This window comes from Aricia agestis, chromosome 1 (genome assembly GCF_905147365.1).
Source record: "Aricia agestis chromosome 1, ilAriAges1.1, whole genome shotgun sequence".
Lineage (NCBI taxonomy): Eukaryota > Metazoa > Arthropoda > Insecta > Lepidoptera > Lycaenidae > Aricia > Aricia agestis.
The window spans coordinates 12,504,436-12,520,538 of record NC_056406.1 but is presented as its reverse complement, the minus strand read 5'-3'; the positions used below and the strand labels follow the sequence as shown (position 1 = coordinate 12,520,538).

The following is a 16,103-nucleotide window of genomic DNA, read 5'->3' as shown; positions in this document are numbered from 1 at the left end:
TATTTACTTTTTACGTTAACGGCGTTATAGCGACAAAAAACGAAAAATATTGCATTGTGATATTTAACTATACGGAGTTAAAGTATTAAATAGGGATCATATTTTGTAATAAATTAAAACCCATCCACCCACCCATTGAGCATCTTAGATAGCTCTATAGTATATCTGGGAGCACGGCAGTGCTCCAGCCACGCTTTTTAGCAAAGGCACGGCTGTACCATACTTTTCTCGAAGCGGTTCGCGGCTTTTTCACACCCTCTTTATCTTCGATGTTAACAAAGCTAGGGATTTAGAATTTCGGTGACTAGGAGCAAGTATTAAAACTAGCTTAACCTCCAAATTACGTAACATTTCGATAATAGTTTAATAGTTACGGATGATCAAATTTACTACATTTTGTCACTCACTGACTGACAGATCATCAAAATTCTAACGTAGTACCTTAGAATTTTGATGACTTAGATATGCAGACTTAGAACCTTGAAATTTGGCAACAAGGTAGGTCGTTATCCACAATGAAAGGAAAAATTATTAAACTGGCCAAGTGCGAGTCGGACTGGCGTACATAGGGTTCCGTACCGTAAATTTGTATGGGAGCCCCCCCTAAATCACAAGTTTATGTACTTTTTATTACTTATTATTAAAGTGGAAATACAATTAAGTATTTTCTAAAATTTTCAAAAACCTTACTTTTACCATTACGGATATAGAGCAAAAAAGGGCAAAAAACGTGTTTGTTGTATGAGACCCCCCATTAATCATTTATTTTATTTTAGTTGGATTATTAGCTTTTATAGCGACAACAAAAGTACATAATTTGTAAAAAAATTCAAATATCTAGCTATTGCGGTTCTCGAGATCTAGCCTCGTGACACACGGACGGACGACAGACAGACAGCGAAGTCTAGACTCATTAGGAATAGGCTCCCGTTTTCATCCTTTGGGCAAGGAAACCTAAAAACTGAAAAGTATAAGTAATATGACTTTATTAAATAAAAGAAAAGATTTTTATGTTTGTGGCTTTACAAGAACATTAAAAATGAGTTTCGACTTCATAATAATAATTTTACGTACAAAAGGAAAAATAGTGAACAAAGTTAACAATGAAACTATGATAATTAAATTCGATTAAATCTCAAATCAGAACTGCGAATTACGATGTACACTCCATACTCGCTCGATAGATGGTGTAGCACTCCCTTTATATCGCGGTATCGTTTGTTTGCGGAGTATAATTATTATGGTTTAAAAAAATCCGGAATAGGTCGTAATACTCAATCGAAAGTAACATCGATGCACGAATAACCTCCTGAAAGTTCAAAAGTTGTTGGGCTATCGTCATAGAATTTGTACTTTGTAGAAGTACCTACCTGTTATTATCAATTAATTTTACGACCTAGAATAAAGAATGAGTGCTAAGCTAAGTACAGAAAAGTTTTAACGTGACCTGAAAAGAAAAGAAATGAAATCCCACCAAAACATTAAATGTAAAAAGGAGCCAAGCAAAATATTGCATAGCCATGCAATATATCTATCGTAAAAAGTTTTCAGATCACATTCAAGCCAAGCCTTCAACTTATTTTGTAATTAAAATAGGGAAGAATTTTTGCTATATTGTGTTATAATAATAAAAGGAGTAAATAGTATTAACAGAACAGAAAATAGAAATAGGAGATAAGACGTGTGTAGACATAGGACAGTATAAATTGTATTCAGAACATAAATCCCTCGAATAAAAATCAGGGACAAGAGCATTATAATAAAAAAAAATCAAGTCAAATGTTATTTTTAACATAAAATTATATTTTTAACCGACTTCAAAAAAAGGAGGTTATCAATTCGACGCGTACAATGTACATGTATGTAATATTTCCAGAACTGCCCAGTTTTTGTATAGTTACCTATTATATCAATCTATGACAGCTTCTGAACAGATGTGCCAAATTTCAAAAGTGTATGTATGTATGTATGTATGTATATATGTTTTTATGTTTGTGCACGCATATCTCCGGAACTACAAGTCCGATTTTAGTGATTCTTTTTTTATTGTAGTAGGTATTGTTCAACTTAGTTTATTATTATTATTAGGAATACTGCAAGTTTGTTTTTTGAGATACGGAATTTTAATTCTTAATTACGTAAGCGCATTCTTTAAGCGCCTGCGACGCACTGAAATCTGAATACTGATTTCACCCCTGACCCCTGACCGCGGAACTAGGATCTCACCGGGCGAGATTATTTAACGGCATTATAGCGTATTATTGTGAGATAGCGACACTTAAATCTAATATTTAATTTAAAACATGTTTTATTTTACTTTATAAATGCCGTTACTGGCTCGTAGCGTTCATTGAGTAAAAATATAAATGTACTAAATGCTAAGCTATAATGCCGTTAAGACTCGTTAGTCACATTTAAGTCTAATTTTTTCACTTTACGGCATTATTGTTTAGCAAACATAAAATCCTGCATTAAAAAAGAGTTACAATAAAATATTTAAAGTACTTTAATCACTTTACAGTGTACAAAATACCGTATAACGGCAATCTAGTGAAACAATCACAAGAAAAAAGTATAATAAAAATACAAGTTAATGAACATTAGCGGCTATATTGACTCCCAATATGACTTAACGTCATTTATGCGTATTACATGCGCAAAAAAGGGTAATATAACGGCATTTTCATTAATATTATTTCTGAAACTATTCAACTTATCAAAAAACCGCTTATGTAGGTCGATAGAGAATTTTTTTCTTATTCATGTACAGTCAAAACCTGAAAATCGACCAAATGTCACCTAACGCCATTTTTGTTATACCACGGCAGCATGACTTTCTTGACGCACTATACAATGTGACCCAATACCGGTGTCCGATCCTTTAATGTCATGATCTATGGCATATTTTATCGACAAATTGGCTCTCAAATTTTTTCTCTCTCTTACAGTTGTAAAATGGCAGCAATTTTAGTTTTTCTCGGGCATTCACACTAATCTGACCAGTACTTCTCATGTAAATATCCTATGAAGATAAAAAAGGTCTCATTTGATAGATAAACTTGTGGACTACGCTTACACGGGCAATATGTTATAAATTTTGTGAAATTAAACATATAAAAACCAAAGTTTAAGAAAAAAAAATGAATATTTTTTTATTAATGGCTTTTTGTAAAAAATCTAACACATTAAACTGGTTCTTATTTATTTTAAAAAGATAGAGAAAGTTTTCATCTTTAATAAGTTCTTTACTTCAATGCTCTAAGTCAGATAGTTTAGAAGTTATAACGATTTTCTTATGAAGTATAGGTCAGATTAGTATGAAGCCAGAGATTTTTTTTTAAGTTAGGGAAAAAAAAAATTTGAAAGCCAATTTGTCACTAAAATATTCCATAAATCATGAGTCCAATTTTTTTTCTCCAACTTTTGAAAAAAAAATCTCTGACTTCATACTAATCTGACCTATACTTCATAGGAAAATCGTTATAACTTATCTCACTTAGAGCATTGAAGTAAAGAATTTATTTAAGATAAAAACCTCTTCTATCTATTGAAAGCAAAAAAGAACCAGTTTAATGTGCTACATTTTTCAAAAAAAGCCAATTAATTAAAAATACACATATTTTTTTCTTAAACTTTGGTTTTTCTATGTTTAACTCCATGAAATTTATAACATATTGTCTGCGTAAGTATAGTCCACAAGTTTAGCTATCAAATGAGACCTTTTTTTATTTTCATAGGATATTTACATGAAAAGTAATGGTCAGATTAGTGTGAAAGTCCGAAAAACACTAAAATGGCTGCCATATTTTTACAACCGTGAGAGAAAAAAAAAATTGGGAGCCAATTTGTCGATAAAATATGCCATAGATCATGACATTAAAGGATCGGACACCAGTATGAGGGATTTTCCTATATTTTTAATTTGATTGTCAAACAGTTTCTATTTCAGTAACTAGATGGCGTATGGGTAGACAACTATCGGTAATACCAGGCAATACCATCAATAATTGCTACAAAACTGGGCAAGAGAATGTAAAACTTGATACATTTCAATTTGAAAAAGATGCAATAATATTCCAATGAATAGGATAATAAAGTTATTATAACGATGTATTAGCTAAAACTCATGGAAGATATAGCCCTATTTACCGATATTCACACCAAATGTCACAGGAATTAAACATTTTGGTTTTGATAACATCTTACCTGCACTTGTGCAAGGTAATGGATATTTAATGGCTAATATTTTAACATCAAAAACCCAAATAATACAATTTGGGAAAAAATAATAAAAACCACAACAATAAAAAGTAGAAGAAGTTTGAAAGTGACATACCCGCCAAAACTCTTTCAGTTGTCAGTTTTCAGTTTGACGTGTCAGCGTGTTCCTAAACTGTTACCAGTATACTGGCCTAATAGCTTAGGCCAATGAACGCTTAGGTTTAGGATATTTTGATTTATGTCACGCTTGACAGTACACTGATATTTTTTGGAAACACAACCCATATGTAGACAGTGGTGCCAACCTGAAGATAATTTCAAATCGGTGAGGAACCAATAGAAAATCTAGAAGTGTTTATCCTTACGCCATCTGGTTATGATTGTTAAAAATAAAATTAAAAAATATAAATGAAAATCCCTCATTTGTCGATAAAATATGCCATAGATTAAAGGATCGGACACCGGTGTCGGGACACATTGTATTTAATGTCCATTTCGCAGTCTGCACGGCGGACTCAATGCAGGATAGTGAAGGGGCCACTTTAAGTTCATATCCCATTTATTGTTTTTTTTTCGTTCCAGTTTACGCTTGTCACATAGTTTAATTTTGATATGTTTATTGAAAAATAATTTAAATTCCCATTAATTTTGGATTTTGAAATGCTTTTTGATTAAAAAATTTAAATCGATAACTATTTTTATTCTTGAATGGAACTAAAAGCACTGTCATCAAAATATTTTAATTAAAAATCGGCGTGAAACGAACAATTAAACAGGGCAGCGACCACAGCGACCAATCAGTCGGTCTCGATGACGGAATGTATAAAATTTTAAGATGGTGATGAGCAGTATTTTCTCAAATGAACGAAAAAAGACTCTAGTGTCTAATTTAGTATTTCTTTAATATTTTCTAAATGTGTCTGTCATTGCGATATTGTGATATACAACATGTTATTATAGTTTATAGGATTTAGGTGTTGGACGTGTTTTAAGGATCATTGACATTGTTTCTTTGAAAAATTATGCCATCGTGATTGTTATGTTCAAGTTCGCATTGTGTGCTTTTGTACCAACCAGTTCATGGATTAGGAGTTTCTGATGTTTTCGATGTTATGGACAGGAAGGAGAGATCACTCATCAACATGGAGGCCACAGATACTGTGGATACCAAACAGGTGAGTCTCGAACAACTGTTAATGATTGCCGGTTTCTAGAAAATCTGCTGCATTAACAGACCTACTATTTCAGTTTAATTACACAAGTCGTGACAAACTATTCAAAGATAAGCAGTTATCCATAGAAATTGACTACATTGTGTGTTTTGACAATGTGGTCAAATTTGTTTTCTTTTTAATTAAACATAAACACCGTTAGTAGGTGCAATCCAAAAAATAATGATTTGTAAAAATGTTGATTGTGTCACTTTAGCTAGCCTTTAGCTCTAAATAAGCATATCAAGGCAAGGTGTGGGTGCAGTTGACTTACAGCCCACACTCCTATGGAATAAATTATTGTTATTAGAACATTGTTAGGTGCCTTACATGCCATATCAGATATTATGATACATAATATACTCAGCCTTTGTATTCAAACTGGCCACTAACCTGTACTTATTCATTACTTACGTCCTACTGCTCGAACATTTAAAACTTTCATTCAATTATTATTGTTTTGCCATTAGCTTTTGGGTGTCAACATTACAATGTATGGATATTTCTATAAAGCTTTAGCATGGGCGTACCCAGGATTTCAGCTAGGGGGGGCAGCATACCTGTTTTGAGAAGATGGTCGTTCTGGTATATTGAAACAAAAGATCATGAAAAATGACTTTTATTAATCTGACTGAAAATATATTTTGTTTCCAACACTTCATTTTGCGCAGAGTAGGTGACACATTTATTTCCACTTGCCAGGAAAATTGAAGTTTATTTCATCTTCCCCTGCCCCTACCTGGGTACACCCATGAGCTTTAGTGCTAATTTCACCATCTCTTCATGTTTAAACATTGAATAAATAATAATGTGGTTGACCAGTTATTTTTTCATATTAATGATGAAGATGGCATGTTCACAAACAACATTAATGAGCATTGGTGAAATTGAGCATTAATTCATGAAGCCCTAAGCGGCCGGATCCGGCCGCAATAACAATAGATAAGCTATTGTGTCTCGTTATTCCACGTTCGATGGGTTAAGGTGATACAAGGTATAAGTACTGTACCACATGTTGTTACATTGTTTTCTTCAATATGCAATTCTTTTTTAGGGTTCCGTACCCAAAGGGTTCATCATTCAAAATCAGATTTTTCATAAGCTAGGTGTTTATAAAGTATAAAAAATTAAAAATTTTTAGTTGTAAAAATATTGTAGTGCAAACAAATGGCAAAAATTCGTTATTCTTAATTTTTATAGATAAAAGTACTAGATAATATACTTAATTACTTAGTAGGGATGTCAACATGATCCAGGGAGAGGCAGCTGCCCCCCCTCGATACACCCATGAAAGTATATAAATAATAATTATTAGGAATTAATTCAATGGTGCAAGTCTCATTAAAATCAGTTAATTTTAGGGAAGAGAATTTGTACTCTTCTTAGTGTTAGACACTTCATTATATGAAGATACTAGCTGTTGCCCGCGACTTCGTCCGCGTGGACTTCAGTTTATAGCGCGCGATGTCAACAAAATTGGTGTCAAAAGCTTTTATAAAAAAACCCTGGTACCCCTTAAATCAATACAGCTGTGCAGTGTGCACACAATAAGTATTTCATTTTTTTATATTAAACTTTATATTTTATGCCAAATTTTAAAGCTTATTTAGCCCTCCAATTACACAACTTTACCCATAAACTATTTATCATTGATAGATTTAAGGTTACGTCACTGCACAGATAAAGTACTGAGTTATTTAATACCGTAGAATAGATATAACAATCGAAAAAAATCGAAACTTAAAAAGATGATACCACGTCTTATAGAAATACTTTTGAGCAAGCGTCAGCGCGATGTAGAAGACGCACGGCGCCATCTATTATGAATTGTTGGAACTAACTTAATTTGAACAAATTTACGCATTTTCACCCCCTTACAACCCTTTTTTCCAGTAAAAAAGTAGCCTATGTCCTTTCTTAGGCTTTAGACTATCTGTATACAAAATTTCATTACAATCGGTTCGGAAGTTTTGGCGTTTGGCGTGAAAGCGAGACTGACAGACAGACAGACAGACAGACAGACAGAGATACTTTTGGCGTTTGGCGTGAAAGCGAGACTGACAGACAGACAGACAGACAGAGATACTTTCGCATTTATAATATTAGTATAGATTATGTGCACACTGCATAGCTGTTTTTGGGTATTTTGATTAATTAAGGGCCGCGCTACACCGGAAGCACTTACCAGGGTTTTAAAAAGTTTTTAAATTTGACACAAATTTTGTTGACACCGCGCGCTATAAACTAAAGTCCACGCGGACGAAGTCGCGGGCAACAACTAGTATTATACATAAAATATGTTTAAGATTTTTGAAATTTTATTTTAATACACATCCAAGACCCAGGAACATTGAAAACTTTTTGTTCCGCCTGCGGGACTCGAACCCAGGATCCCCGGGATGAGCGCTGGCCACGCGCAATGTGAATTCATTTTCATCGATATTTTCATGGAAATAAGATATTTTCCCACATCAAAATGTAGCCTATGTCCTTTCTCAGACTCTAGAATAACTGTATACAAAATTTCATTGCAATCGGTTCAGTAGTTTTGGCGTGAAAGCAAGACAGACAGACAGACAGACAGAGATACTTTCGCATTTATAATATTAGTATGGATAGTATGGATTAGAAATGCAGTAGGAGTTCTACATAAGATAAGATAGATTGATTATTATTATACCAAGTGATAATATTATTAAACATAATATTCTAACGTATTAAAAACTATAAACAAAAACATACTAACTAATAAGTATGATTAGTTCTATGTTACAATAAAGTAAAAAATAAAACGCCATCTGTTGAATCGTATTAGAACTAAAATGTTCATTCCATCGATATATTTCTGGATTTTTTATAATATTATACATAAAATATGTTTAAGATTTTTGAAATTTTATTTTAATACACATCCAAGACCCAGGAACATTGAAAACTTTTTGTTCCGCCTGCGGGACTCGAACCCAGGACCCCCGGGATGAGCGCTGGCCACGCGCAATGCGAATTCATTTTCATCGAAATTTTCATGGAAATAAGATATTTTCCCACATCAAAATGTAGCCTATGTCCTTTCTCAGACTCTAGAATAACTGTATACAAAATTTCATTGCAATCGGTTCAGTAGTTTTGGCGTGAAAGCAAGACAGACAGACAGACAGACAGACAGAGATACTTTCGCATTTATAATATTAGTATGGATTTATTTTTAGCCAATTGCAATTCAAATATATTACTAAAACCTCAGAATGGCTGGACTCATATATCTCGGACTATTACATTTTAGATGTAAAATAACTGTAGTAGTAAACTGAAGAAACATTAATATTATTTTAATTAATTTTGCTCAGAATTAAATTTAATAAAAGTGCAACAGAACTATATGTGCCAGGGCATCTCATAAAAAAGAAAAATTTATTGATGTAAAAAGTGAACAACACTCTGTCTTGTATTTTATTTGTATCATTATGAAGAATGTTTGTAAACTGCCATACTGTGGACTGTTTACAATAAGCATATTTTTTCAACATTAACTAAAATTCATCTGTTGGCCAAGTTAATCAGTAATGTCTATATATTTAAACATTCATTCAAGTTTGAAATTAATAATATAATATTATTATCTGCTACTCAGGTCAGTAAAACTTTGGATCCTTTCCAGTCGGGAAGAAACTTCTAAGTGTATATTTATATAATAGTCAACTGAGAAGTGAGGGTTTATGAAAGTCACTAGATCTGTGTTAATCATTTGGTTACTGAAACCATCAATCCCCAAGTGGTACCTGGCTGTCGCATAACAATTGAAAATCGATTGTGTCTGCGATTCCCGCGCTCTAGGTATTAATTGGCTGTTTTGGCAGTTCAAGCCATTCATACTCTTCTGGCCTGTGCCTTACAAAATGTAATAAATTTCAGAGGTTATTCAAAAATTAGGTTGTTAAAAATGAAAGTATTTGTAAAAATACTGTGATTTAAAAAGTTATATAAATTTTTTAAATCACAGTCACAGTAAATTAAATATTATGTACTTTTAATCGGTCTTTTAAAGTGCATTTGATATAGACATTTGGTTTGAAAAATGTATGAATACAAAATCTTATCACTCGATATCATTATCAACACAAACATTTTAAAGGCGCATACCGATGTCATGCATAGTCCAATATGAAATATCTTGTTTGTCGTCAAACAGTATTCTATCGTCTCGGTGGGGGGGCGCGATTTGCCCAAACGCACAAACGCAGGCAGTTGAAACGCGACGGGCGCGCAGCACGCCGCGCGCACCGAACGAAGTGATGTCCCATTGATCCCTGTGTAGTGTTGTGTGTGCTCATCATGGTTGCCATCGCATCGGCCTCAGGGTACGGCACCCTGCGCAGGTTCCTGAGCGCCCCCGAGGGCCAGGAGGCACAAAACACAAGTGTCGTTCCCAGTACCTCCGTCGCAGTGTCGGTAAGCTCGGCTCGAGAGAACTGTTACGATGACTAATGATACTGTGTATGTGGAATGTTAATAATGATTGACTTCGAGTCCGGACTCCGGTGTATTGTTTGTGGGGCATACCGCATAATGTGATGGGAGATTGCTACTTGCAGACATCGATATTGCTATATTGCATTTTCGCACAGCACATTCGCAAGTTGCTCGTCACTCATATCTATGATATTTCAAATTGGACTTGAAAGTTCTATGTGAGAATGTTTGTTGTACAAAGACTTCTATTAAATAGAATTCTTTGTTATTGTATTGTAGCATCCATTCATTATTTTACGCAAAATATCATATTACAAAACAGTACCTAGCTAAGTTTACTCTGGAAAATAGAAGTGACTAATAATAATAAGTGCGTATAGAGATAGACTTAAGTTTGACCACTTAACGTAATATTTTGCAAGTACATAATAACCAAATAGACTACAGAATTAATTAGTATGAATCTAAATTCTAGTCTAATAATTTTATGACAAACATTAGATGACTAGAACCATGTAGAAAGTTGTAAATTGTAATGCGTCTCATTGCGATACCCATTAAAAAATCTAGTCATTCTAATTCAGATTTTTTTTATTAAGTAATCATCTAGAAATTGAATGGTGAATACGTTTCTAAATAATCTCTCATAAATCGTTCGAGGTACTCAAACCTTCCTTCCGCTAGAAATCTGTCGCGATGGCTCAAAGATGTTTTCGTAGTTTATAAAAAGACTGAACTACATTAGTTAACTAAAACTGTCTGGTGGGGTCAACGACTCGCCTTTCCTTTTTAATGAAAAATATTCGTAGATATGATATCTACGAATATTTTTCACATCGATTAATGTTTCGACCTTGGTTTCACACATGGTGTTGATCTTCTATGATGTCATCCTCGGGTGGGATTAGACAGGATGATTGTCAAGGTTGGATCAGCAGACCGTGGCTTCATCTCCGAGGCACGAAGTTCGTTTGTTGCCACCTGGAACTGGGTTATCTGACCCAACCCTGCAATAATTACTCTGACTAGTTTTTTACGGTTTCAATATATATCCCAAGTTTGTCGCTTCCGTCTTAAATTAATTTTAATTTGGCGTGATATTTGATCGATACCGAAATTTTTATTAAACTAATTTGTAGTTGATTCGACTCGAAACAACGACGCCCAACGGTAATTTAGAATGTCAATTAAGTTATTTAAAATCTTCTCTGTGCAGTGTCTCGTGGAAATGAAGTGAAGCTGCGGCACTTTCTATTTTTATTTAGCTAATTACACTTTATAATAAAGTAATGAGAATATATATGAGATATTACGTTTTGAGAAACGTGTATTTCGAATGTTTCGTAATTAAAATACTCCTTATCTGTGTGTTGTTTAGGACAGCTTTCATATTATGTAATTTACGGCTCAGCCATCAGTGAAGTCAAGCCCTGAGCTGAGGTTTGGAGTTTTGGGCCCGGTTCTTGTTTTTGATAAGCTTCAAATGGCTTATCAATCTTATAAGTTTCACTTTCTTTCTTTACTAAGTGACAAAGACAAAACGTGTGAATTAGCTATTAGATAGAGTATATTATATAGACGATAGTAAACTGTATTTATCACTCGTAAGTCGTAGCTACCAGACATTCAACAGCAAACAGTGAAACGGGTTGGGAACAGGCCTTTTGTAAATGATTATTATTATCTAGATAAGTGAGGCTGCTGAACCATTGGTGAAATTTCTGAATTCTGACAATTTTTCTAGAAAAAATACAGTATTAATTAATCTTACTTATTCTCTTTAAATATATAAAATTTTTGTGTCACAATGTTAGTTACCGTAGTCCGTACTCACGGCTTTACTGATTTTTACCAAATTTTATATGCATATTCAGTAGGTCTGAGAATCGGCTACTGGCTGCTTTTTATATTGATTTAAAGTGCATTTGTTGAATAAATAATAGTAAATTAATAAAATTACAACTCTAGATTGACGGCGACCATTGTTTTTGCGATGGGATAGCGATGGACGTTGACATGGTGACATACTAATTAATTAGTCACTTCAATAAAATAATATGGGCGAAATACTTTATATGACAAGACAACGTTTGCCGGGACAGCTAGTATTCGAATAAAATACGAGAGGAATTTGTGTAATCAAAGCTACGGATGTGCGTTTATATCTATACTATTATGTCTATTTCCGCTATGCTACTTGTATCCGTAATTTGAGAAAGATAGAAAACTCGTTTTACAAAAGAAACAAACGTAATTTGTTTTATTTCTATTTAAGTAGTATTTTATTATTTATCTGAATAAGCGTTTTTCATACTAGGCTTCAAATTTCAAAAGAGATCATTAGCCATTTTTAGGGTTCCGTACCCAAAGGGTAAAAACGGGACCCTATTACTAAGACTACGATGTCTGTCTGTCTGTACGTCATCAGGCTGTATCTCAAGAACCGCTATATAACTAGACTTCTGAAATTTTCACAGATTGTGTATTATGCACAAACATAGATCTAGATCTATATCTGTGGTGTTATGTGTTCGTATCTGTTGCCGCTATAACAACAAATATACTAAAAATTAAATAAATTTAATATTTAAGGGGGGCTACCATAATTACAAGAAACGTGATTTTTTTGGCCTTTTTTGCTCGTAATCAATAATGGTGACAGTTAGGCACTCCCATACAAAAAAAACACATTTTTTTGTCTACTTTCATTATGTCTTAGATACTCTATATACCAAATACCAATACAGAACCTTTCGTGCGCGAGAGTTGACCGATTATTAGTATTATCCAAAGTTCTCAATCAGACGTCGCAGTTTTGTTCAAGTTAAATCTCAGAAAGGAATAAATGGCGATATCGATTATAGGCAAACAGGAATTGTAATTAAACTTTGTAATGTATTGAGATTGAATCGCTATTACATATTTGCATTGAAGTAAACGATGGCATAATACGACTTGAGAATAAACCTCGTTGTAACGTGCTAATCACCTTGTAAATGATGATTTACCAGCTATATTTCCTCGTTTACCATTTTAGGATGATCATTAAGATAGATTATAAGTGAATATTATGGCTAGGACCTGGGAAGTATAACCAAACTGTCCTTCCGTTTTCGTTCAAGGATAGTTAACGTCCGAGTTTGAGAACTCTTTATCGTAACAACAATGGACATGACCTAGCCAAAATTCTCATGAAAGCTTACATGTAACAAGCAGTTACATTTCCGTTACATAAACAATACAAGACGTCCAGATTTCATAAAAGAACACGCATCTGTTTGTTAAGTATAGTTTATAAACAGCCAATACTGGCTGTCAATAAGACCAGTCACTGACGAACGTTTGTACGGTGTGTGTACAAAATGCCGAGGAAATTAAACGAAGAGGATACTTGAAAATTTATACAATGCATGTTGGAATAAGCGTTGAGATACAAAAAAATAAAACAAATGCGCTCTTCGGCACTCGACCAATTCGTGTAGTGTAGGATCAACTTAAAAGGATATTCTAATCTTAGTTACTTCAGCAATAAGGCAGAAACTTCACTTATAGGCCTATCAATTAACCATTTTCTTATCCAATTGACTCTTCTCATAATAGTGCAGAGGTTTTCCTTAAATATATTTTCTCCAACAAACTTTGCCGCGAATTCATTATTTTTTAACTATAAACGTGTGCACACCCGAAGAAAAATCCGTGAATGCGATGGCTTTGTCTAAACAAAAGAGGCCACTGGGTCCTGCAGGACTGGCGCGGTGGATGGTCATATTATCAGTGACAAGATTCTGCCATTTCAATCGAATAATAAATATTGCAGTTTCGATTCAGTCCAGATCAAGATTGTATTCTTGTTTTGTTGTACTAGGCAATAGGCATTGTTTAATGTAGGGAATACTTACTGCAAGTTTAGTTAAAATCGGTTCAGTAGTTTTTGAGATTTTAATTCTCAATTACGTACAATTTTGAAGTCGGTTTTATCTTTTTAAAATACTGCAAACAATTTCTTTGACTTTAAAGAAGTTTGGGCCAAACGCCGATATCGGCACGGTTGTGTCAAGCTCACTTCCGCCCACTACGTCTATACATATAAGGAGAAGACCTTGTTTCTACGTGTAGGTACATCAGCCAATACCACTGTTGGTATATTGTAAAATATTTTATATTATTTACACACAAATCCTGATTAGCCATTTTCAAAGTCAATTGTTGGTTATGAATTGTTCTCCTGATTTAGAATTTATTCATACCTATACAATTTACTTAAATGGTAGTAACGAACTAACGATTAGACAGGAATCTTGCAAATATTTCAGTTATTTTCAAGGCTGTCCACTCATGCCGGCCATCTCAAGTGTGATTACAGCTTTATGTGTTTTTGATTACTCTTTGCCTTGATCTCATTTAACATGCCTTATCTCAAAAGCATCGTTCCCTGCTTCCTTACAACCTAGATTCTAGAATCTAGATTCTAGAGCATGCAAATGCTTCGGGCGTTCTTTTTCATTCATTCTGAATAATATTGAGTTCGTCGACTAAATATTTTATTACGAATTGAACGAATTTGATTTCGGCTAACATTGTACGAGCCAGTCACTTAATTGTTCTCGTCAATTATGTATTTCCGAAATTAAGTACTAAAATAACACTTCGATTTCCCTTGCTCGATTCAATAGTTTAACATTTTTGTTCTAATTCTCAGTACTGACCAGTTTTTACTTGCAACCTTTTATGGACAAACGTAAGGTGACGCAGAGTTGCGAAACGACTGTTTTAATATTGACCCACTTGTTCACATATTAAGCAAAATATTCTGTTCTATGCAGAAGCAAGAGGATCCTTTGTTGTGCTAAATTGGAATTTTGATTTAAGATATTTAGTAGCAAGTGTAAGCTTATTTAAAAAGCTGTTAGTAACTTCTTATACGGTATAGGTACAATGTGTCCCAACACCGGTGCCCGATCCTTTAAAGTATCGGACACCGGTGTCAGGACACATTGTATATTGTATTATTAACTCAATTAGGTATTACATCAATAATTGGCAGAAATTCTGCTGCATTCAGTTTCATAGAAAATTCCTACTTAATTTTGTGAATCATGATTTGTATGAAAAAATATATTAGGCGACCGAAATTCTGCGACTCACGACTTACAAAAATACGCTTGTTTGGCTTCAGAAATGTGTGATATTATATTATAATTTATAATATTGATGTAATACCTAATTAAGTTAATAATACAATATACAATGTGTCCCGACACCGGTGTCCGATCCTTTAATGTCATAGATGATAGATGTCATGTATGGCATATTTTGTCGACAAATTGGCTATCAAATTTTTTATCCCTCAAGGCTGTAAAATGGCAGCCGTTTTAGTTTTTCTCATACATACTCATACACAAAGAATATCAAAGGGAATTGTTAAGATCACCTTTCGTAATCAGTTCTGTCTGGTATTCCTTTCCACGTTGAAATCGTGTTTGTTAATTGAATTTTTGCCGGTCGCGATTAGCTGCGGTAAAAATCGGAACGGACCTTAAGTTTATGTCCACAGTTTGTCCTGGGCCACAAATGCAGCAGGCTTTTCCAACGTTTTCTGCCCATTAAAATAATGATTTCCATAGATATGAACCTTGGGAGTTGGGGTGTGAATAATATTTTCAAGTCTAATGCCTCCATGTGATTTGTGATCGAAGGGTGGCGAATGATTGATCGTTGATGGAGACGGCTATTTCCTCTACTCAACATTGACCTGAAAGCCAGTTTGTTAAACTTTCCAAAGAGAGCAAGCTTTTAAAGCCAACTTAAGATCTCGTCTACGATGTGATATCAGAAAAAATGTTTCCCTTTCATCTCATCGTAATCTATTACATATTTTAATGCGGCATTTCACAGCTGATAATAATATTTAAATACGAAAGTGGCTTATTCAATCAGCGATGCATTAAAAAGGTAGTGCGGTCCGGTCATAGTACTAGTTATTTTTACAGTTACTTTAGAAATGGCTTAGGCTAAGCCTAAGCGATCTTGTGCTGCTTTTACACCAGACAACCGTGATATTTATGAATGGTTTCTACTTGTCTAGAATGTTTATTTCAAAGCGGACGGAATAGAGTGTTAAGCATCGAATAGTATACATTTTTCAACATGAGTCTATACTGTACGCGGCGAAACATGACGGTAGCGATCATTGGCTCCCTG

The 16,103-nt window shown here is 34.0% G+C and overlaps 1 protein-coding gene across 11 annotated transcripts in view; it reads left to right on the top strand.

The window, feature by feature from the left end:
- The first annotated feature begins 5,014 nt into the window (after window positions 1-5,014).
- Window positions 5,015-16,103, top strand: part of LOC121725578 (patronin) — a 55,493-nt gene continuing 44,404 nt past the window's right edge. For 9 of the 11 annotated variants that reach the window (XM_042113019.1, XM_042112705.1, XM_042113321.1 and 6 more), the window contains exon 1: window positions 9,661-9,881. In XM_042113019.1, coding sequence (XP_041968953.1) covers window positions 9,765-9,881 — 117 coding nt within the window. In that variant the 5' untranslated portion in view covers window positions 9,661-9,764. Of the gene's footprint in view, window positions 5,397-9,658; window positions 9,882-16,103 lie in introns of those variants that run through there. The other 2 variants (XM_042112785.1, XM_042113390.1) reach the window with 2 other exon arrangements.